The sequence below is a fragment of the Lepidochelys olivacea genome (genome assembly GCF_965140295.1).
Source record: "Lepidochelys olivacea isolate rLepOli2 genome assembly, chromosome: 2".
NCBI lineage: Eukaryota > Metazoa > Chordata > Testudines > Cheloniidae > Lepidochelys > Lepidochelys olivacea.
In genome coordinates, this window is record NC_140412.1 from 82,908,272 (window position 1) to 82,933,175 (window position 24,904).

A 24,904-nucleotide genomic window follows, 5' to 3' on the forward strand; every position below is an offset into this window, starting at 1 on the left:
CCCAAGTGACTCATAGAATGAAGGAATGCACATGCTGAAAAGAGTCACATCTATTTGTTCATTTAAATGTTTCCAGGAGTCGCAGGTGTGAAGCATTATATTATACTAATATTTATAAATAACCAAACAATATTCTTCTTAACAGTTCATTTTCAAACCAGCTTTTTTAACAGCAGTACTGTGGGTCTCACTTAGTTTTAATAAAAACATCTTTAATCTTTCATGCTCACATGTCCCTGCTCTCAGAAGCCACACATATTGACATTAACCATATCCAATTCTCCTATCACTTGCTGTGTGTGTGAGATCTAGATTAATAGAATTGCTTGTTTGTTGATCTGCACTGGAATCAAATGGGTCTCTTTTTTGACTGCCTGCAATAGACACAGCATGATATTCTTTACCCACTGCTATAAACAGGGGCTCTAAACATGCCTAATGTTTCTGTTTTGCATACCCATTTTCAGATGCCACTGGTCTTGTATTTTTGGAATATGTATGGTTAGAATCTGTTTTATTAGTGCCATATTCTTCTTGGGATAGCTCTTTGTATGTTCCAGCATCCTCTGATCATTGGGATGGAAACACTGTTCACCACAGCAACTACTAACCAGTGTTTTCTGAAGGATTATTACTCATGTATGTAGCACCACATGGTGCTTCAATTAAAAAAAAATAAAGAGACCTCTGTGATAAAGGTTGATTTGCTTTTCACATTAATAAAAGAAGTGCTGGGAGAAGATGGGCAGTTCTGCAGATAGCAGCTACTTTGCAGCTCTCTGGCATTTTGCAGTAGCTGTGCCGTGTAGTATTTCATTTTGATTGAAAGCTACAGTACATCCTGAAAGGTCAGATGATGATAATGCAGTTTCTTTTTAGCTCTCACGTTTGGTTTGCCTAATATGATATGTGACAAGGCTCTTGGCCATTAGGCATTTCTTTCCTAGCTTTTTGTTTTATTAAATATTTAGCATTCATTTTCAGTTTTGGTAACCAAAAGTGGACTTGGAACGCTTCCCAATTCTTTGATTCTGTATCTAAGGGAAGCAGGGGAGATAAAGGGCATCGCTTTGGAGATTTCAGTATTTGTTGAGTTAAATGTTGCTGAGTACTTTAACGTCCCCACCCTCATAGTGAATATATGTGGAAAGAATGAATATGAAGTCTAGCTCTAGCTGGCTATAAACCTTTACTGTATGTGGGATGTTCCTTGAGAAGAGGCGGCCTGTAGCCTTCCAGAAGGAGTAAACAGAATTCATCCGCTTACTCACTGTATCACAGGGGCAGTGTTTGATGGGAGTAGCTCTGGGTGCCTGGCACCTGCTGGAGCAGGGAGGCTGGCTAGCAACAATAAACCCACAATCAACCTTGATGACGGCTCTAAGTGCAGACTGTAAATAATAAAGGCTTTTATTTTATTTTTTCTGTGGGGTTGGGAACAGTATGTGAGAGCAAACAGAAGGAATTACAACAGCCCTTGTACAGCAAACAGGTGGTGGCATGTCTTCTGGTTTTGTTAGCGCATTTTGTGTCTACTCCCTCTTTGGCAATTTGTGGCCAAAACCATGTTCACTTGCTGTCTTCTCTCCCTTGCTGCACCAAACGCGTGTATGTAAAAATTAGTTAAAAACATCTAGAAAGAGATGAGATCAAAGAGGACAACATACATAGACCTCGAGTACATACCACCCAAGAGTCGTGGAGCCGCCCACCTTTTTCAGCCCTTTGCATGACTGTATCCAGATGTCCAGCCATGTTGCTTCTGTGCCATAGGCCTCCTGCTCCAGGTCCAACAAAATCCACTCTGGTTACTCTGTGCTCTGCCTGAGACACATGGGCAGAACTGGCCTAAATCAGGAGGGCACTCCAGACTCTGATACATGGTATGTTCCTCTGATTGGTGCTCTCTGCTTCCTGCTCTGTCCATGGACCGGATCCTGATGATTCATTACACAGCAATAAGGAGCATGTGAACCCCATATGGCCAAACAATCTTGAGTCAGGCTGGCCCAGTGTGCAAAGGGTGTGGGGAGTAGGTAACCCAAGATGCTCACCAGAGAACTCATCCAAATTAATCCTCATCCTCCTCTGGAAATTCCTACTTCCTTTCTCTTTCCCTGTGGTGGCCACAGAAGTTATTGTAGCCCTATCGTTTCAAGAACCCTTGTGTGGCCGTTCTGGTAGGAGGGAGAGGGACCGAGACTGTGTCCCAAGACCCAATGTCTCCACACAAATATATTGTCTTATGACTGTGAACACTTGCTTACTCTTAGTTGGTCTCTCCAGTGTAATGTAGGAGACTTTGAACTGCCACTGCCTGTGGTGGACCTTTTCTGTGACTTCATTCTCTCGCAGCTGTCATTCAGGCACTTTCCCCAAGCAATAAATTCAGTCACAACCAGCCCTGTTACAATCAAAGAAGGAAAGGGAGTGTTTGCTTCTGAGTCTGTTTTCATGTTAAACAGATCCAATATCTTCATATCAAACAAATTGCTTTTGTCAGAGGCCTCTATGGGGAGTGACAGAAATGTAATTTTTCTATAGCATTGTCCAGGTGGCAACAGGAATAACTAAGAGCAAAAGTTAACAGGGGATTGTAGGAATCTCTCTTATCATTGTGAGAGTGTATAAGAACAGAAGTACGTAGATTAACTTGAATCACATCCCTTGATTAGCCTCTGAAAACAACCTGGAAGGTTTATGATTTGTATTTATCCTCTCAGTTGCCTGATGTTTTAATTGAGGCATTAACGATAGCCGTTGTGGTGCTACTAGATGTGAGATTTCGGCTTTCTATATAAAATGTGCTTTTTTCATAAGGTGTATGGCTTAGCATGTAGTAAAAGTCATGACTCATTGTCTGATTCAAAGAAAGAGTAGGAAGTGTCGATACTGTGACTACATGTAAAAACTAAACCCATCTTTACCAGTTCTTTTTAATAGAAGTATCTCACACCACTGTTCACATCTCTGTAAAAGTAGGAAGTGAGTGTGGTACAACTAGTTTCATTGATCAAATACTTTTGGAAATGTAAAAGATGAGAAAGGAAGTCTACAGGAATGGACTATGGACTACTGGTCAGAGCACAGGAGACAGAATCAGAAGATCAGGCTGTGATGTGTTAGACCCCCTTTAGGATGCCACCTGATGGACTGGGGATTCACTGAGCCCCTCCTCCTGCTCCGTCAGCCTGGATTCCTTCTCCCTGTTTTGCTGAATTAGGCTCTCCAGCCTGTTGCTAAACACACACACACTCACACTCACTCTCTCTCTCTCAGAGGATTTACCCCGCACGCATGTGCACACCCCTTTTGGGGAATAAACCCAAAATAATACTGTCTTGCACGGTAGAGAAAGATCTTCACAGCGCAAACTCATAAAAATTCACGCTCCCCTGCAATGTGAAGAAATATGCACAACTTCCTGCCCCCCCCCCAGTTAGAAATTGCACAAACTGGGCTTAATAATAAACAAAACAAATGTATTAACTACAAAAAGGCAGATTTTAAGTGAATATAAAGGATAGCAAACAAAAAAAGGCAGATTACTGAGTAAATAAAGCAAAACACGCATACTAAGCTTAATATCTTAAAGAGATTGGTTTCAAGAAATAATTTCTCACCCTAAATGTTGTTTTAGGCAGGATGCAGAGTTTCTGTAGCTCAAGGTGCCACAAGTACTCCTTTTCTTTTTGCGGATACAGACTAACATGGCTGCTACTCTGAAACCTCTCAGAGTTCCAGTTATTTTTTTCTTACAGACTGGACCCCTGTCTTAGTCTGAACTCACCCCTGCCTTTCCCTTCAGGTTAGTGCCTCTGTCCCTTCAGGTTCTTTCAGCAGTCCTTCTTCTTGTGTAAGCAATGGAGGAGAGTCTAAATTATCCCATTCCCCAGCCTTAAAAAGGATTTTCCTGAGGTGGAAAACCTTTGTTTGATCCCCAGCCCCCTACAGAGGAAAAGTACCAGCAGTGTCCAAGGTGGTATTTTGTATCAGGTGATCTTATCACCTGACCTGGTAGTGTCACGGCTACGTCCCAGGTTGCCTCTTAGGAAGGAGAGAGATTAGTATCTTCACTGTATTATTGTTTCTTCCTAATGGCCCAGCAAGTCTGTGATGGCCGGTTGTCTGGTGGGTGTCTCACAAATACACACACAGTTGTAACAGTTACATAGTCAATATTCCTAGCTTTAGATACAGAAAAGATACATGCATACAGATTGGATAATCACATTCAGTAAATCAGAAGCTTTCTAAGGATATCTTACGTGAGCCATCTTGCATAAAATATATCTTAGTTATGCCATATGGATATCATAACCATATTTCTATGAAGAATATGGGGTGTAACATCACACAGGCTTCTATTTCTAATTAGGCCATTAACTTGTTATGTGACTGAGGAGATGTTACCTTTCTCTGTGCCATCCAAATGGGGACAATACTATTTACCTACCACAAAGGGGTTTCATGAAAATTAATTCAATAATAAATAAAAATGTGTGTCTGTAAAGCCGTTTTTGATGCTGGAATGAAAGGTGTTAGAGAAATACATATTTGTTCTTTCTGATTCATTTTTAACTGGGAACAATATAGTTGTAAAAGTCAGGAGGAAAGGTCTAGGTAGAACCGAGAACAGCTGATTACTGCCTACGCTATTCTTGGGCCTGCACGCAACCACTAAGCGAGCAGGTCTTTGGCAGGAACATTCTGGGATTGCCTTGGAAGGATTAATTGAACTAATCCAACTGCAATGCCAATGTTTTCAGTCCACAGTAGAACTGCAGTGGAACAGTGGCCCACTGTGGAAGGTCACTGTAATGAGATGGAGCACCACTAAAACTTTGGGTGTATTTGCAATTCTGATTTGTCCTGTGATGAAGACAGCTCCATATGTCATGGCCTGAATTTTGATATGCTCCACCAAGTTTCAGGGCCTGTGTACCACATTTAGGACTTACATTCCAGGCTCTCTCTCATTTTTTATATATTCATTAAAAGTCTGATCCAAAGCCCATTGAAGTCAATGGAAAGACTTGCATTGGACTTTGGATCAGGCCCTAAGCACTGCAATATTTGTCCCCAAAATAATTTGAAAAGTATAAAATTAACCAGTTTACACATTTAGAATATACAGTCTGCTAGAAGAGATTTAAAATGCTCTTATCATTTGTATGTGATACTGCAAAATTTAAAACACCAGACACATTCCATATGATACAATGTTTAAAACACATTAAAACATGACACTAGATTTAAAAATATCATGAAAATGGGAGAGTTTTCAAGAGAGTGCAAGAAATAATAAACCAAACTCTGTACAGTGATTTACAACAGGGAAAGAACACTAAACAAATCCCCAGATTGCTGAGATTGCTTGAGAGCACAAGGTGCAGCAGAGCAAAGTTAAAGAAGGAAAAGTGGGGTGTACTAAGATGAGCATTGTTAGTGATAACGGAGCAGGTGGGCTTTCAGAGGTGATTTGGAGGAAGAGAAGCAGGGTGCTTGGTACAGAAAAGTCTTTTTTGACAAAAGTTCCATCATTCATCCCGAGTGGCGTTTTGAAGTGAGCAAGAATCAGAGTTGCAAGTTGGGCTTGGAAGGTAACTGCACTGAAGTTGTGAGCCATTAAAAAGTCACTCTAGGAGATAGAAGGCAGCAGCTGAAGGAGGGTCTGGAGTAAGAACTATTGGGGATTTACAGGAAGGAGAGAAGGCAGCAGTTGGGAGTGAGGAAGGAGCAGAATCTGGAACTTGTTTACAAAAATGCACCATACCAGTTAAAGAGCTGCACAAACCACAAAGAAAGTGAAAATTAGCTTTTGTTTGGATGGTCCAGAAATGATCATCTAGCGTAAGCATAGTCCATTGTGTTTGAAGTAAATGGTGTTACACAGGGGAAGAATTTTACTCATCATTTCACTGATGTTGTAGATGTTCATGTTGTTTATTTTACTATAAATGAAGTGGAAACTGTGTGACTGTTTTCTGTCACCATGTCTTAGTTCCATGCCGCCTTTTCTGCAGAAACACACTGCCTTAATTACCATATAAAGGCAGTGAGTAGGTCATAAAAAAAAATGCTGGGGAAAAGTCAGATGACTCATAGTCAATATTGATAAAGTCACTGATTTGGGACTGATCCATAATTCCTGCCTCCCTCCACCCTCATCCCTGTTTTCCTGCATATATTCCTGTTGCAGCTTCCCAGGCCTAACTACTTCCCTCCACATCAGTGGGGGGCCAGCAGGATTTTTTCCCCTCCGTGCTGTAAGGACATGTGCAAGCATCACAACGCTCCTTAAAATCCAAACCTGGGGGTCACAAAATCTGTAGCTCTTAGACTAATGGTGGCAAGCTCCCTGAGCTACTTACAGTAACAACTGAAATACCAGATCACACCCCATACTGGTGACAAATTAAACAGCAATTTACTTGGAAATATTTTGACTATCAAAGGACTTGATCTTGCTTTCTCTGAATTCAGTTGACTCCAATGGAAGCAGAATCAGGCCCGAGAGCACGTTTCAAGAAAATAGGCAGCATCTATTTTTCCAGTGCGTATTCCATGTTTACTTCAGGTTTGATGCGACTTTTATTTAGCAAAAGTTGTGGCTAACAGAAGGCCAGATTGTGACTTTACCCTCTGCCCTGCTGCATTGTCCCTAAAGTAAATTGGAAGGCAGAATGTAACTCAGAGTCAAAATCACAATCTGCGTTGGGGGTTTCCATCTTACTCCAAGGGGAAGTACTCTTTGCCAAGTCTATGCCTGGTGGAGCATGTGTCCCCATAATGCTGGTGTGTGTCTGGTGGGGATACAATGCCAAGGCTCTACCCATTCTCTCCCCCGACCCCAAGAGATCTCTTCTTGCATCACTACTCATGCTATATGTAGCCTGTGGAGGGGTGTAACACAAGTCGCCCCCTAGTGTCCCTGTGCAGCACTACAAGCAGCGTACATTGAGTCATGTGCTAAGTATTATTATTGAGCCTTTCTTCTGGGAGCCTCAAAAGCACATACATCCATTAGTTACAACATCCCATAGAGAAAGCGCCACTATTAATAATAAATAATAATAATAATAGCATAGTGCCTCAGTTGTGGGCCAGGATCCCATTATGCTAGGCACTGTACAAACAAAACAAAAAGACAGCCCTTGTCCCAGAGAGTTTGTAATTTAAGTAAGAGACAAAAAACAGCCGCCTATAGACAGGCCAACAGGGTACAAGGAAACAATGAGACAGAGTAGGTCAGCATGATAAGCTGCGGCCTTAGTACACAACCATTGAATATTTACCATTGAAATTTTAACATTTTCATGTTTTGACTTTTGCAATTTTTAGCCTCGGCCACCTCAGTGTGTGTTTTGCATTTAATCTAAATTAATTTTGAATGCAACTCAGATTATCAGTGTACACTTATTTAAATAGAAATGTGTCGTATGTGCTTCTCCCTTCCCTCCACATTCTTTGATCTTTTGTAGGTCTAGGACAAACTGATATGAACTAAAAAGCATATTTGCTTCACAATTCAGAGCTTGATACAATTCAATGAAAAGCAGCATGTTTGTTATTTATAATGCTGTTCAGTGCTTTTTATCTTGAAAAAATTCTTTCAAAACATTAACCAATGAATAGTGCTAACACCCTTGTGAAGCAGAAACACAATTTCCTCTTTAATTTACAGATGGGAAACCTAAAGTAGGAGAGGGTAAATTAATTTGTGGATAAAGGTTGAAATTCATCCTATGCAGAAGGCCAGTACAGGGTTTATGCAACATTTAAGGGCTCTAATATAATTTATGTAAGAATTAAATGGTGTCTTGGTCTTGTGCTGACTATCTTCACAGGGGTGCATTTCATCCAAGGATACGTGACCAGAGAGTGTCAGAACTGTGATTAGATTTCAGGTAACATTTTCCATAGTGACTGTCCTTGAACGTCTGTGGAATGTAGGCTCCTAAGTGCCTACATGGGGGGGCATGGATCAGCATTCACACTGCACTCCTTTTCAGTATCCAACCCAAGCTGGAGAAGCTAGCGATCCAACCAGTGGACCAAATTTGATGATGAGTCCTGGTCACGTGGCACCTGAGGCATACTGCACATATGCTAAGAAGAAGTGCCCAGATTACTTCTGAAAATGGGATTTGGCTCCCTCAGACTTAAGAATCTTAAATCTAAACATGAAATTGAGAGCCAAGAACTCCTGAGTGGTAAAATTTTCCAGAGCGCCTACAAGACTTAGGAGTCATCTCCGTCACAGATGACAGATTGTTATACAAAGATTACAGTACGCCAAACAGCTGATGAGCAGTCTTCAGTTGCACTGTAGAGCAGGCAGTGGGAGAGCAGTCCAAATGTTGCTGCTGAGGGCAGTGTTGGCTCATGGTGTATTTTATCTTCTCTGTGAGATCCTTGTCCCAGTACATAAACAAATTTGTTTTTGTTTAAAGACTTTCCCACACAAGTGACTGCCAAGTTCAGAGGACTGCTCTGAGATTGATTTTGGGATTTTTTGGAACAAGAGATGAGATTATATAATAAAGTTAGTCTCAGTGAAGCAGTTGGGAGAGCTGTTTCAATCTACAACATAACAGCCAAAGGGACTAATAATAATAAAAAAAAGAAGTCCTTTAAATGTTCATGGGTTTGCGAGGAAGGAATTCTACTGACCTTTGTAACATATAAATTGCATTTTCAGTTTAGCTGGTCCAATTGGAAATCAGAGTCACAAGGCAAAACCATGAATAGTGAATCAGGCCACAAGGAGTGTTCTGAAAAGCGTAAAACAGGAGCTAACTAATTTCTTCTGGAGGATCAGAATTATCTATTTAAATTCTTTACACACAGGCTGCTGTAGATACTTGAAACTAACAAAGTAACCAAGAAATGCATACACTCTAATGTTAATATAGTGATGTAGTGGTTTTCAAATTATGGTCCTTGGACTGCTCTTCCAGGTACTTCTGCTGTGACAATGTTGAATTCTCTGTTACTCTTCATGTAGATAGGCATCTGCTAGTTGTAGTCTAATTCAGAACTCAAAAGTTTTCCAGCAGTTTTTTACTGTTTCTTTTTAAAAGACACAATTGCAGGATGTAAGCACCATAGCGTCTCCTTGTGTTGAGGCATGATGCTGCAAGGGGTCCCCACCCCTACTGCCTCCTCCTGGCAGTCTGCCTTTTCCTGAGTTTTCTGTTGCTCAGCCCTCTGGCCAAGTCACGTCAAATCTAAACCCCTTCCAGGGTAACACAAACATCCAAACAAAAAGTGCTAATAAACATAAAGTAATAATTATTTGGCCCCTCTTCAACCAAACTAGTCACTACTATTTCTCTAACAGGATTCCCCACACTGCCTCCCTCTCCTTCCTATTCCCTGTGCAGGAGCCAGTTTTCACCTTTAGGACTCTCTGGTCTGGAGGCCTACACCACCTCCCTTCCCAGAGCCTAGTGAGAGGAGTTCTATCACTGTTTCTCTTCTCCATGGACCCTGATAGTTCTTGAGGGCTCTCACTATCAACTCCAAGTCAGGGCTTGCCCCCATGGAGGCCTATTCTACCTCCTGTGGACTTCTTCAAGCCTACAGAAGGCCTGCAGCTGCTCCAAAGAAAACTCCTTGTAGGATTAGTACAGCAATACAGAGGATGGGAGAGGAGGTCCTCAAGGGGACTTCAATTTTACAAAGCAGTTCATTATAGAGCAAAATATTGAGAACCCCAGATAGGATTACTACAGATACCATCTAACGGATCCCATTGAAAACTACAGTTACAGGTTTACATGGCACTTTGAGTATTCCGCATGTGGGATTTATGTACTGAACAAGACATTGAATCAGTATTTGTGGAGCAGCTCAAAGTCATTCCTTGACATTCATTGTCTCAATCTTCATCTTTACAGCGGTCACCTCTGGCTGCGTATGGTGTACAATCAACCGCTACAAAAGCAATACAACTCCTAGAGAGGTGGAAGATCTTCTAATGAGGGTCTTTGGTGGGTTTGCAGCCTGCGTTATTCTAGACATAACTACAAGCTCTCCTATTGCCTGAAGAAGGCAGGAGCCAAAATGTCATGAATTTATATTTATTCTTTAATTCTCTTTACTGGACTGAGCTAAAATGTGTGTGGATCAAGCCCTCTTCTGGATCAAACCCTTATAAATTCTTTAAAGAACCACCATCTGCAAATAAGACAGTCTCCTTATAACTTAATGACAATTGTATTATTCTAAAAATGAAGATAAGAATGCCTTTGTACATGAGCCTTTGCCCAACATACGAGATTAAGAATTGCCAAACTGCTTCCTTTGATATGCAATGTATAGATTTAAATCTGTTGTGAAATACAGAGGTTTGACTTGAACAGACCACTAAAACCTACTCTCTGCCACAACAAAGAAAGGACATTTTATTTTGCAGCGTCTGAAGAGCTGACAGTTAATAAAAACAACAACAAAAAAATCAAGGGATAAAGAACTGCTTGGAATAGGTCTAAATCTGGGGGATTAGCAGCATCTCACAATCTGTAAGAAAGAGGGGTAAAATAAATTGGGGGGGGAAGGAGCAGAGGGAAAACTCCCCCTCCTCTTCAGGGCTTGGGGGAGCAGTTCTCCCCCACATTTCCCCTCCTTCTTGACTAAGAGTTTCCCCTCCTGTTTCACTCTCGACACTAGCAACAAATCCAGTTAAAAATAAAATCACTAAGTGCAAACTGGCTTCCTTGAGGCATGCTGTTTCAGAGGAATCTTCTCAGCTTTGAGACACTATGCCAAAAAAAGGCCAGATCAGTAATTTGATGGGAAATCTATAAGGGTCATTTTATGTACTGCAGAAAGTGGTCATGGTGACTCAGTGGGTGGTTTTTCTTCCCTCTGAGTCAGTACAGACAAAAATGCTCATGCATGGTGTTACCACTTCTAGCACCATTGTCCTCTCTGTCTTTTCGAGGAAACATTAAAATGTAGGCCCTGATCACTTGTGGTCATGAAAGATCCCATGCCCCTCTTTGTAGGGGAACTGGTGTTAATCCTGTACCAGTAAAATTTCAGGCCAGGTAATTACATTCTGACCACTTAATCCTCCCCAGTAGTTTCAACTGGGTATAGTATCATTTATGCTCTGCCATAAAATGTTCTGAAACATTGCTGGACACTTCAGACAGTAGTGGCTGATTTCCGTGGCAGATGAAGTTATCCCTGTTGAGAGGTTTAGTTAATATTGGTCAAGCACTTTGAGCTTCTCAGATGTAAGACACTATGGAAGAGCAAGGTATCGTTGTTGTAAATAAAGTTAGGAGGAGGGGATAAGTATGCTCTGCCTTGAAGAAGTTTTGGGAACAACATTTGTTTTAACTCCTTATAAAGGAAAAACTCCCCTTTTGCCAATAGCTAGACATAAGCTGCATCTAAAAGCCAAAGCAGGTAGCAGAATAATCAGTGCTTCTTATCTGTCATTCTATCTAGCAATTAGGCACAAGTATTTGGAAAATCTGGGGAAAAAAAGCTGATCAAATTTTCTTTTTTTTGGTTAGTGAACAATATTTTAGAGCATCTGTTTCCTGGAATTCCAAACCAATCAGCTTCAGTTATGAAAGTTTATATTCGGTTAGGTGTCATCTTTTGAAGCCAGGACTAATGATAGCATGATGAAATATGGCCCCGATGAAAATTTAAAAAAAAAAAAAGTTGCTTTTCTCCAGGGAGGTGAACACATTCTATGCCTCAGATTCATTTAGGGTTCATAAGACAGATCTTTAATTTCTCAACTTTCTCCTGGGCAATGAATAAGTTCTATGGGAATATTCAGTGCTGGCTTCAAAAGACACGTCAAATGCATGCACTCTTAGCTGAACTGTAGTCTTACTGCAGAGACCCACCAATAGGATAGTAAGTGTGGTGTCGTAGCATGAAAAATCATGCCAGAAAAACTTGGTGCTGCAAGCAATCCACACGCCTTTATTTGGCATTACTTCCTGGGTGGCTTGATCCTTTGACAAATATATCATATTCTAGCAATGCATTATAAGCCAAGGAGCCCTTGGACCCAGGCTTCATAAACATAAGAGATGCAATCCAGTCCAAGTCATCTGTCAGTTCTTGCTTGTACACAACAAATCAAGCTTATTGTTGAATGATATGTTATGTATATTAGATATCAAGATAATCGGCCTGATTCTGAACTCACAATAGTGTAATTCAGAAGTAACTCCACTGAAGGCAATGGGCCCGATTCTTCTCTCACACTAATTTATTTTTTTAGGCTATGAGCTCCATTCATTTCAATGGAGTTACTTCTGGTTTGCATAAGTAAAAGTGGGTGAAGAATTATCCGAAAATCAAGCAATAGCTGTTTCAGGCTATCAGGTATGCAAAACTGGAATGATATTTATGCTAACTGCGGAGCTACATATTTGCTTCCAAGAGTGGCATTTAACCCTTAGGAACAAAACATATTATTTGCAGTCAGACTTCTGAAACCCAACTCACTTCAACTGAGCTCCATGTGTGTAAGTGAGGGCAGAATTTGACCCTCAATGTTCAGTGGCAGAGCTGCTGTCTCTCTGTTGTGCATAGCGCACTGTAAATGTATGCATAAGAACATAAGAATGTCCATACTGGGTCAGACCAAATGTCCATCCAGCCCAGTATCCTGTCTACCGACAGTGGCCAATGCCAGCTGCCCCAGAAGGAGTGGGCCTAACAGGTAATGATCTAGTGGTCTCTCTCCTGCCATCCATCTCCACCCTCTGACAAACAGAGGCTAGGGACACCATTCCTTACCCATCCTGGCTAATAGCCATTAATGGACTTAACCTCCATGAATTTACCCAGTTCTCTTTTAAACTCTGTTTTTCGTCCTAGCCTTCACAGCCTTCGCAGGCAAGGAGTTCCACAGGTTGACTGTGTGTTGAGTGAAGAACTTCCTTTTATTTGTTTTAAACCTGCTACCCATTAATTTCATTTGGTGGCCCCTAGTTCTAATATTATGGGAACAAGTAAATAACTTTTCCTTATTCACTTTCTCCACACCACTCATGATTTTATGTACCTCTATCATATCCCCCCTTAGTCTCCTCTTTTTCAAGCTGAAAAGTCCTAGCCTCTTTAATCTCTCCTCATATGGGACCCGTTCCAAACCCCTAATCATTTTAGTTGCCCTTTTCTGAACCTTTTCTAATGCCAGTATATCCTTTTTGAGATGCCCTAAATCAGAGGTGGGCCACATCTGGCCTGCGGGACCATCCTGTCCGGCCCCTGAGCTCCTGGCCAGGGAGGCTCGCCGCCGGCCCCTCCCCCGCTGTCCTCCTACAGCCTAAGCTCGCCGTGCCGCCAGCGTGGGAGGGGGCTGCACTGCGGGGGCAGGGGAGAGCAGGGAGGGAGGCTCAACTGCAGCCTCAGGGGAGCAGGTGGGTGGCGGGAGTGCGGCCAACACGGGCCGAGGACTCAGGGAGAGCACCTGGCGGCCACGCAGTATTCAAGACGTGGGCGTACCATGGATTTATCTAAGGGCAATAAGATATTCTCAGTCTTATTCTCTATCCCTTTTTAAATGATTCCTAACATCCCATTTGCTTTTTTGACTGCCCCTGCACACTGTGTGGACATCTTCAGAGAACTATCCACGATGACTCCAAGATCTTTCTCCTGATTAGTTGTAGCTAAATTAGCCCCCATCATATTGTATGTATAGTTGGGGTTATTTTTTCCAATATGCATTACTTTATATTTATCCACATTAAATTTCATTTGCCATTTTGTTGCCCAATCACTTTAGTTTTGTGAGAGGTACATCTGTGGAGAAGTTTCTGAAATGGCTGTTTCTGCTGGGGAATTCTACATGGCTTGTGAATTGCCAACCAAGCAGCGAAGGGTGCAAACTCTTTTTCTATACAGGTAACTGTTTGTATAGTACTCAATGAAACCATGATATTAAGAAAACAGAGGGAATGAAAGGTAGTTTTTAAAATTGGTATTATTATATTTCTATGACTGAGGCTTGTGGGGTTTTTTGAGTAAGGAACAGAAGATTCCCACTGCCCACACCTATAATATTGTATCACTTGTTTTATATAATGGCATTCTAATATTTTCAGTGTTATTCTCTACCCCATTTCATATGCAGCCTAAACTTTGTTTGTGTCTATTACACACTCCCATTGAACAGTGCTTTCCTTGCGCTCTCCCACCCGCTTCCCTGCATATGCCTTACTCCTCGTGAGCCTCCTCATCTCCCCCAACTACTCATGTTCCTTTCCTTATGTTAAACTACAGTGTGAAATTAAAACCTTGGCTTTATCTTTGGCAAATTGAAATTATTATTATTTACACGGCACCCTTGGGGTCCCTGGCATTTTGCAGAAAAAAAATAAAGGATAATCGAGGGAACTGATCTTACAAACACTAACCACCAAACAACTGTTAATATGAGTAGTCCACTTGTCTTCACTAGGGCTGTTCCTTGCACCAAGTTTTTGCAGAACCAGGCATTTAAGACATAAATCACTGCTGGCCATCTGCACATGACCTGTAGGCGAGTCAGAGGGGAATAATTTGCAACAACTCTATTTAGGGCAGGGGTGGGTAAACTTTTTGGCCCGAGGGCCACATCGGGATTTCGAAACTGTATGGAGGGCTGGGTAGGGAAGGCTGTGCCTTCCCAAACCCTAACCCTATCCGCCCCCTCCCACTTCCCATCCCGACTTCCCCCCCCAGAACCCCCGACCCAGCCAACCCTCCCCACTCCTTGTCCCCCTGACTGCCCCCTCCTGGGACCCCCAGCCCCTAACCGTCCCCCCCCGACTCCACCCCCTCTCCAACTTCCCCTGTTCCCTGACTGTCCTGACCCCTATCCACACCCTAGCCCCTATCCAACCCCCCCTCTAAAGCCCCTTTCAGAATGCGGCCCTGCGAACATGGGCAGAGGACTCAGGAGGAGCAGGGGCAGCCGCGTAGCCGGAGAGAAGCGGCGGTTTCCCCTTCAAAGCGCCACTTCTCTCCAGCCAGCTGCGCGACCGCCTGGTGCTCCTCCCGAGTCCTCGGCCCGTGTTGGCCTCACTCCCGCCTGCTCCCCTAGGCTGCAGGTGAGCCTCCCTCCCTGCTGTCCCCTGCCCCCGCAGTGCAGCTCCCTCCCGCGCTGGCAGCACGGCGAGCTGAGGCTGCGGGGAGACAGCGGGGGAGGGGCCATGGGGGAGCCTCCCTGGCCAGGAGCTCAGGGGCCGGACAGGACGGTTCCGTGGGCCGGATGTGGCCCACCTCTGATTTAGGGCATAGCACAATTCTCCCACCTAGCCCTCCGGCACAGCCAGCGGTGTTGGTTGGCGCATGGGAAGGAGGGGATGGAGCTACGATTTCACCGATGTTGTTCTTAAGGCATGGAGAGCTGCTATTTAAACAGTTACTTCTGTTGAAAGATTACATAACTCTAACAGCAACCAGAGACTGGTGGTGACTGTAGCCTACAGCTCTCTGAAGTCCAGAGCCCCGCCTTCCAAAATGGAGGGTGACTTTGCTCTCTGCAACCATACCCACAACCTTGTTGCTCTTGAGGGAAGGGAAATCTCTGTGGGTAGGTGAGCATCACCCTGGAACATGGATTCCACCGCATGCTGGCAGGGTTGGATTAAGGCAATCCAGGGTCCTAGGCACACCATGACATGGAGCTTCCCATCCCACTTGGCAGGGGGCCCCTCCTCTTCCAGAGAGGGAAGGTCAGCAGCATGGACCCTTTTGCACACACCCCCAGGAGTGGCAGCAGGCGACCCCCCAGTACTTACCCCAGTAACAGAGTTGTATCTGCTAGGGTCCGTGGAGGTGCCCCACTGAACTCTACTCCTGGCCCCCACACCCAGTTTTCTGCTAGGCTGGTGTTAGCAAGGCCTCTCAGAGCAGTGAGTCTTGGAGTTAGCAGCCCATAGAGATGTATGAGGCAGTCTGTATTGCCCACTCCAAATAGTCAAAAGCCAGGAGTCCTCAAACTAAAACTTTAAAAAACAAAACAAACAACCCTCCCCGCAAACACACAACTGTTAGCGTTCTTTTTTTAGGCCTTTGAGCCTTTAGCGTGCTCTTGAGTCACATTTTCAAGCTCTCTCTATCGTCATTTGGGCTAGAATTATTTTTAAAATGAAAACAGATTCTTTCCTAATCACAGGCTTCCAGCAGCTGGGGCTTTAAGACTCACAGTAAAATTGTGAATGGCAGCAACACTGGAGTTCACACTTCTCAAAGCTATTGTTTCAAGCTCTCTGCAGACACAGACAGATATCACTCTACTGATTGCACTCAGATCACTATCTCAAGATTTTCTTTTCAACCATGTGGGCTAGACACTTACTATTTTTTTTAAACGAAAGCTTAAGATTTTGCTGTCAGCACATGACTCCAGAAAGCTGAGCCCCAAGGTATGTGCTTATACCTTCATTCAGCCCTGCAATTTGGGTGACTTTTTCATGGCCATGCAGGGTGTAAAGAGTGTCTCTCTGGAGCACCTCCCTAGTGGGGCTGGGCCCCCTCACCCACTACAAAGTCAGCCAAGTAAAGGCCACAGCCTCTTAATCCTGTTGGTGGCCCCACGCTGAGGAGCCTGTCTCCTTTCCTTCTGGGTGGGGAAAAAACAAAAGTTCAGGTCAACACAAATCAAGTCCCGCCCTGGGTCAATAACCAGGCCAAAAAAAAAAAAAAAAAAAGGCAGCAGCACCACCTTACCACAGGGATGTCTGGGTAGGAGTTTTGCTAGAGTTCGCAGGGTTGGGTAACCAAGTCAGCCCCTCCCTATGGCTTACTCCTGAGGCCTAATGGACTCATCACAGAACTTTGAGGTTTCTGGCCTAAGCGTCTTCCTGCTGTTCCAGGAACTACTCTAGCCACTCCCAACACAGAGCTTCCCCTAGGGGTGCTGCAGCTTCCTCCTTTTAAAACCCTCCTCCCTCCCATGTGTGACAGACAGGGTTGCTTTAGCACACACAGCCTCCTAAGCTTCTTCCCTGTGGGTGTGGGGTTTATATTCTGTCTCCCTTTTCAGTTGTCAGGCCCTGTCAGGGCTAGTCCCAATCCAGCTGTAAGGACAGACAGTAAACAACATGGGAAGGGAGGGGGAGGCAGTAGGGATAGGAGAGTTACCACAGTGAAGATCATTTCATGTTACACAGCGTGTGCGTCATACCAGTTCCTTTTAAAATTGGCATATTGATATTTGGAGACAGTCACGTAAGAGGGCAAGCTAAGGAACAAAGGGAGCTGCCAAGGCAAATCTGGAGGTGAATGAGGGTGCATAACTGACAGGGGCAGGGAGGCGGTGCTAAACATGGAGTTGTAGGTAAGAAGTCACTTGTGGGCGGAAGAAAGCAGATCAGTCTCACAGTGAGCTGAATTGGGAGATCACAGGTGTGAGCAGGGAGACAAGGTGTATTTCCATTACAATTAGTCACTGTGGTCTCAGTAAACAGCCTGTGATTTCTATTACTACTGGAACACTGTGACTACTAACTTACCTGTTACCTTGTCCTACTTTCTCCCCCTACCCCCGCTATCCCCTCTGTTCGTTTGTTCACCTGTTACATATTGCCAGACTCCCAGAGTGAAGCTCTCAGGGGCAGGGATTGTCTTTATGTTATTTGTACAGTGCAGTGGTTATCTGAAACATAGCTCGAGATGAAATTTATCACATAGCCAGGCAGTCAAAATCTTGAAATCCTCCTTGAAACCTTATAGGCTATGTTCCCTTGGGAAGCATAAATCTTCCCTCTTCTTGTTGCTGGGTTGCTTTTTTATTAATTATCAATTATTATTATTATTTTATTTTTTGGCTCTGCTGATGGAAATCTTCCCTGAGAGGCCTCCACTCCCTATAAATGCAAAGGGAGCCATGCTATTTGCAATACTGTTATAAAGCCTTTTTTGGCAGGCCAAAAATAGCCTCAGGGCTATCTCGCAAGAGCCTATATTCAGTATTTCTGATTTGTCATTAAAGTCTTTCTGAATGTTAAACTTTTGTTGCCAATCAAAACAACCTTGTATCCCAAAGCTGGTCATTCACTTTGTCCATGTTCCTATGAACTAAACGAGGTTCTATTATTCCTCTTCCACGGTGATGCAACAGCAGAATTCTACTCTGGGAAAGACAGTGGGTCAAAAGGGGCTAGAAGGTAGATGAAAGTAGGAGGGAACCTAGGGTACAGAGAGCAGGGGAAGAAAGGATGATCAATCTTTTCTTTGCTCTCTCACTCTTGGGGGCCCCAGTCTTGAGAGGTGTTGTCTACCCACATCATGGAACAGGCCCTTGATGTCTACTCCACTATCTTCCAAACAAGAGCAGATTGATGCTGGAAGATATTTAATAGCTCTTTAAAGAGCGCTTAGTCTTGCTTGGATCAGTGGTTCATTCTTGGGTGCTTTTGCCAATGAAATGAAATGTAAGTTGACAGTGTCAGGAAGGTATGCTGTGAGGAACTAAATATTAATAGTCCTGTATAACAAGATAGAAAATTCAAGAATGGATGACTGGAAGAAGTTATATAGAAAACAAAAGAAATACAGTTGGTCTTGAATGTAGTCATTTGTTCTACCCTGACATTTACATTGAGTGGGAGCATAGGTCTCAGGCCCCACAAAGGTGAACAATGAAAGGAGACAGATTCAGCAGAGAATTTCAGTGTGCAGAAAATACTGATGCCAACTTTGCTGGGTACAAATTTGAGACTACTGTAACCTTTGAGCTCTGATTGTGAAGAAATGCTATGCAGCCCGATATGATGGATTACCATGGGGATTACCAGCAGGCAGGGGGGAGAATAACATCATGAGTTATTTTGTTTTCAGTTCAACATTTATCTTTAAATATTTTTGCCTCTGAATTAGTTTCAATAAAACCTGCATCGCAGCAGAGGGACTCGTGGAGCTCCTTCAATAAAAAAGTCACTGTGTTTTATACGATAACACTGAACAGACTCCAGACACTCCATTTTCTTATCTTAGATATACAGTGCAGCATAACTCAAGCAAAGGGGAGATGTTAATGCATCTGTAACACTAGGTAACAGAAGCAACAGTAGCATGTTAGTGTAGTAATAACTCTCACATGTGGAATATCTGAAGATGGGTTTTATTGAATTCAGTTTATTTAACCAGGATAAACCCTTGAGATATGGATCTCATTTACAAGATGGTGTTGGCAAGAAGGCAGATTATTACAAGCACATGCAGAAGATAAGTATAAAACAAAAAGTGAAAGGTCTGTTTATATTTTTAATTACTGTCCTTTCATTACCAAAAATGTTAAGTGAAAAGAAAAGCATTAGAGATAACTATTACTTGATTTATCACAGAATAAAGGCAAAATATTCTACTTTGCTGCATTATTCTGTGCAGGGAATTTTTAACAGGATCCACTGTTCTTCATGCAGAACAAATTCTGAATATGCAACTGAATTCTGAATTGCAGAGAAGAGATTTGGATTGGAGATAGTTAATCTCTAACTTCACCTGCTGCTGAAATGCAGCCACTTCTGGGCAACACTAACCAACAGTTTAGGACACAATGTCAAGGAGAATACCATACTCAGTTGAAATTTCAGGGGGAATTTATATATCCAAAGTGAAATCTGACCAGGATTAATGCCTACTCTTGCTAAATATACTACAGAATCCACTCAGGACTTTACTTTTACATTTCACACAAAAGGCATTAAAAACACCTTTGTTTACATGAATGCATTTATTGTAATGGTTACCTTTTAAATAGCCCCTAAACAGATTACTGACCACATTAAAATTACATGCGGTATGCTGGAATTCAAGACTGGAAGGGGCTAGAGTGTTTTTCTTTCACAGTGTAATGCTGCTTGATAATCAAATGTCTCTGATAGGTAAATACAATCTTTCTCTTGTATTAAAGAGTTATTATGTTGTGTTTACAGTATATTCGCTTGGTCTGTAGCTAACATACTTTAAATACTCTTAAAGGTAATGGGCTGCCTGCCAATGACATCTGAAGACTAGCAAGCTGCATATTTTTCATAGATGTATAATTCTGAGTCTGCTTTTCTGCTCTTCCTTTGAATTTTAGATTTTCACCCTACCTGTGCACAGAATATCAATCAGGCTGTTCACCTCTCCTTACGTTGTTGATCTAGACTTCTAGAGAGAAGCTGACTTGGCCAACTAGTTACAGGCAAGGGGAATGCTGTGCTAAACTTAATAGCAAATGACTGCTATTGTTAAAGTGGATTAAAATTTTTTTATTCAGCCGTAATGTAAATAGAAGTACAATAGTGTTATGATAACTCAGCAACATTATCTTGAAGGAGAGCTTGCCCCAGCATCTACTGTATAAGTAAAGCCAATAGGGCTTTCTTTTGTTTGCTTCTGGAGGCACAATTCTCTATCGTTAAAGTGGAGCACTGGGGATCAGGGGATCTGTGTTATACGTTCAAGCTCTTTCACTGATTCACTGTGTGACCTTGGGCAACTCATACAGAGGAGTATTATTATCTGGGTGGGACCTGTTTGTAGGTGGAATTTGTCCCCAATTTTGTGTCCACAGTTCAACTGTGTACAGAAATTAGTAGGTGGCCTTCTAACTACCTGATTTGCACCCACAATCAAGAAATCAGATGTAACTAATATTTGCATCAACAATCGAATTTCAGGTGCAAAACTTCAGGTGTGAATTGGAGGCTTCTAAAAATGTACCCCTTAATCTTTCTTTTGTCTCAGCTTCTCCATGTATTTTTGCCTCTGAATTGTAAAGTCCCATCATCTGCTAGGTAGCTGAACAGAAAGCAGCAGCTCCTGAAATTACACTTTACCTGAGACTGATGCTTTATTCCTCCAGTAGAGGGTACTGTAAACCTCAGTAAGCTTCCTGTCTGTTTTTTCTACCTTTTAAAATGTAGAATGTTACTGTGGGTTGGGTGTGGGTCCATCACAGCTACCCATGTAATTTCTCAGGGATTGAGGGGGGGAGAAGAGGAGGTGACTATAGCTAGTGAGGTACATTCATCCAAACTGCAAGATCACAAGCTTTCTTGCCATTTAACTTGACGAGTGTGTCTCTGTTAGATGAAAAAAGAAAAGGAGTACTTGTGGCACCTTAGAGACTAACAAAGTTATTTGAGCATAAGCTTTCGTGAGCTACAGCTTACTTCATTGGATGCATTCAGTGGAAAATACAGTGGGGAGATTTATATACATAGAGAACATGAAACAATGGGTGTTACCATACACACTGTAACGAGAGTGATCACTTAAGGTGAGATATTACCACCAGGAGAGCAGGGGGGGGCGGGGGAGGGGAGAGGGGAACCTTTTGTAGTGATAATCAACGTAGGCCATTTCTAGCAGTTGACAAGAATGTCTGAGGAACGGTGGGGGGTGGAATAACACCCATTGTTTCATGTTCTCTATGTATATAAATCTCCCCACTGTATTTTCCACTGAATGCATTCAATGAAGTGAGCTGTAGCTCACGAAAGTTTATGCTCAGATAAATTTGATAGTCTCTAAGGTGCCACAAGTCCTCCTTTTCTTTTTGCGAATACAGACTAACACAGCTGCTACTCTGAAATCTGTTAGATGACTGTCTCTGTCCTTTAGAGTTGGGTGAATAATACAAAACATTTGCCATGAATATTCATTGGAATTTCTAAATGAATTTTCTTATTTGCCCCTTTGTGCATTTGCTTTTTATGAACATTCAAGTAGTGCAGATTACTGGCATAAAAAGTTGTGAAAAGCAGATTTTGGGGAAAATTTCAGTGTTTGCTCTGGAAGTGCTTGCATGCTCATCCAGGCCTCAGTACAGTGACATCCTTAAGCATGTGCGGACAGGTTTCAGAGTGGTAGACATGTTAGTCTGTATAAGCAGAAAGAACGAGCATGTATTTTCCACTGCATGCATCTGATGAAGTGGGCTTTAGCCCACGAAAGCTTATGCTCAAATAAATTTGTTAGTCTCTAAGGTGCCACAAGTGCTCCTCGTTCTTTCTTTAAGCATGTGCCTAACTTTAAGCTTGGGTAGTCTCACTGAACTTGCTGAAGTGAACAGAAACAATGTCATAAGTCTTTACTGACAAATCAAAACTGAGCAGCACAGACTGAGTTGTTTAGAGTACTCATGATCAATCCACACAGTATAAAATTTAAAGAGATATAAAAAATGAATGAAGAAACCACAACTCGATCACGAATATGCAACAAACAGAAAAAAAAAAGAGGCTACTTTTGGTTGTTATGAATTATTCTTTCAGCTCTGGTCCCTGTGAAGGCTGCAATGAAAAGAAAGTCTAAAAGGAATGCTGACAGTTGCACCACTAAAAATAATTCTGAAAAGTCAGGCTTAAACCGAGAGGACAGTGTCACATTTTCTATCAGAACATGATAGTTTGCTGTGTGTGGCTAATGCATAGTGAGCAATGAGGTGTCAGGGGAGAAGGTTTGTCTATTACAACCCAATCTGTAGGTTTTCGATAACTTCAATTTATTCAGTGACTTTTATCTCAGATACAGCAGTGCGGGAAGCTTTACAAGCACCTACATAGACAGATCACAATTTTCTCAAATGTGTACTATTATGTTGGCTCTATGCCTGTTGCGGAGATATGGCTGCTTTATGCTCTCATTGCTTTATAGGAGCAGCTGTTAAGGAGTGGGGTGGAACACAAGATTGAGCCCATTGTGTCAAATGAGGCCAGAATAATAAAGATTCATTATAGGAGGAACAATAGTGACCCCTATATTAAGATTGCCTAATATTTCCCATGATAAAAAAAATTCCAATCACTTTTTGCAGCAAACATTTGAAATTTGGCAGGGGGTTAGTTCTGCTGCTAGGGAAGTGCCTTTTGCTCCCTCTGTGAAAATTTATTCAGATTTGGCTGTGTTACGTGCTGTTAAAAATAAAAATAACAAAATCACCATTTGCAGTCTGTGAAGGCCTATAGAACTTGCAAGAGATTTGCCGCTCAAATCTCTGATCATTCCATTTCCACTGAGCACGCCCCAACACCATTGAACCTCCTTACAGACCCCACCACATTGAGCATGCTACTCTACATCTCCTTGTGTCATGCTAAAGCAATCACATGGGCGTAGGCACAACCACAGGCACAACCACTGGGGAAATGGGTCAGGGGACAGGCCCAGCCTCAGAAATAGGCATTAGGTAGACCATCTTTGGGTCACGATTTCCACTATTCTGCTTGTGTAAATTTTGCAGTTTAGCGTATTCATGGCATCTGGTAAGAGAAGTCACACTATAGATTTGATCCAAATCCCACTGAAGTCAGTAAGGGTCTTTCCATTGACTTCAGTGAGCTTTGAGTCAAGCCTCATAGCAGGTTCATGCTATACACCTTCAAATTCTCTCTCTGGTATGATTTCACAGTGATGTAGTTGAGACCATTGTAGATCCATATATTCTAATGTCAGAAGAGACCATTGTGATTGTGATCACTTAGTCTGACCTCCTGTATAGCACAGGCCCTAGAACTTCCTCAAAATAATTCCTAGTGCAAATCTTTTAGAAAAACATCCAATCTTGATTTTAAAATTGTCAGTAATGGAGAATCCAATTGGTTTCAATGGTTAATTACTCTCACTGTTGAAAACATACACCTTGTTTCCAGTCTGAATTTGTCTGGCTTCAATTTCCAGGCATTGGATTGTGTTATACCTTTCTCTGCTGAATTAGAAAGCCCATTATTAAATATTTGTTCTCCATGTAAGTACTTATAGACTGTAATCAAGACACCTCTTAATCTTCTCTTTGTTAAGATAAATAGATAGAACTCCTGGAGTCTATCACTATTAGGCATGTGTTCTAATTCTTTAATCATTCTTGTGGTTCTTCTCTGAACCCTCTCAAATTTATCAACATCCTTCTTGAACTGTGAGCACCAGAACTGGACACAGTATTCCAGCAGCGTTCACACCGATGCCAAATCCAGAGGTGAAATAACTTCTCTAATTCTATTCATCATTCCCCTGTTTATGCGTCCGAGGATTGCATTAGCTCTTTTGGCCACAGTGTCACACTGGGAGCTTATACATAGCTGATTATCCACTGCGACCCCCAAATCTTTTTCAGAGTTGCTGCTTTCCAGGAGCAAGTATCCCAGCCTGTATGGCCTACAATCTTATTCCCAGATCCATACATTTACATTTAGCTGTATTAAAATGCATATTGTTTGCTTGTGCCCAATTTACCAAGCGATCCAGATCGCTCTGTATCATTGACCTGTCCTCTTCATTGTTTACTACTTCCCCAATTTTTGTGTTATTTGCAAACTTTATCAATGATGATTTCATGTTTTCTTCCAGGTCACCAATAAATAGCACAGGGCCAAGAACTGGTCCCTGTGGGGCCCACTGGAAATAGACCCACTTGATGACGATTCCCTGTTTACAGTTACATATTGAGACCTAGCAATTAGCCAGTTTTTAATCCATTTGATGTTGGTGCCATGTTAATTTTATATCATTCTTTTATAAAATCAAAATGTCATTTGGTACCAAGTCAAATGCCTTACAGAAGTCTAAGTTTATTGCATCAACACTATTACCTTTATGAACCAAACCTGTAATCTAATAAAAAAAAACAAGTTAGTCTGAGAGGATCAGATTTTCCATACAGTATATCCATCTTGATTTGCTTAATTACATTACCTTCCTTTAGCTCTTTATTAACTGAGTCCAGTATCCGCTGCTCCATCTTGCTCTGGGAGTGATGTTAGGCTGTGTTGTGGGGTGGAGAGAGGGTGTTATAGCCCTATGGCTGAGTCCAAATGACCACCCTAAGCCACAGGTCAGTATGGCCTAATGGGCAGAGTCAATAAGGCAGCCCTCCTATTTGGGCTGTTTGGCCTAGTGCCCAGGGTGGAAATGGGCTTCCACCCAGGGGTGGGTG

At 42.3% G+C, this 24,904-nt stretch overlaps 1 protein-coding gene across 1 annotated transcript in view; it reads right to left on the bottom strand.

Annotated features, from left to right (window-relative positions):
- The window catches only part of LOC311515700 (uncharacterized protein), a 148,960-nt gene that overhangs the window by 3,934 nt on the left and 120,122 nt on the right, over positions 1 to 24,904 (bottom strand). Inside the window, exon 3 of the mRNA XM_084618942.1 lies at positions 2,268 to 2,404. Within this exon, the coding sequence (XP_084475068.1) occupies positions 2,268 to 2,404 (137 nt within the window). The remainder of the gene's footprint in view (positions 1 to 2,267; positions 2,405 to 24,904) is intronic.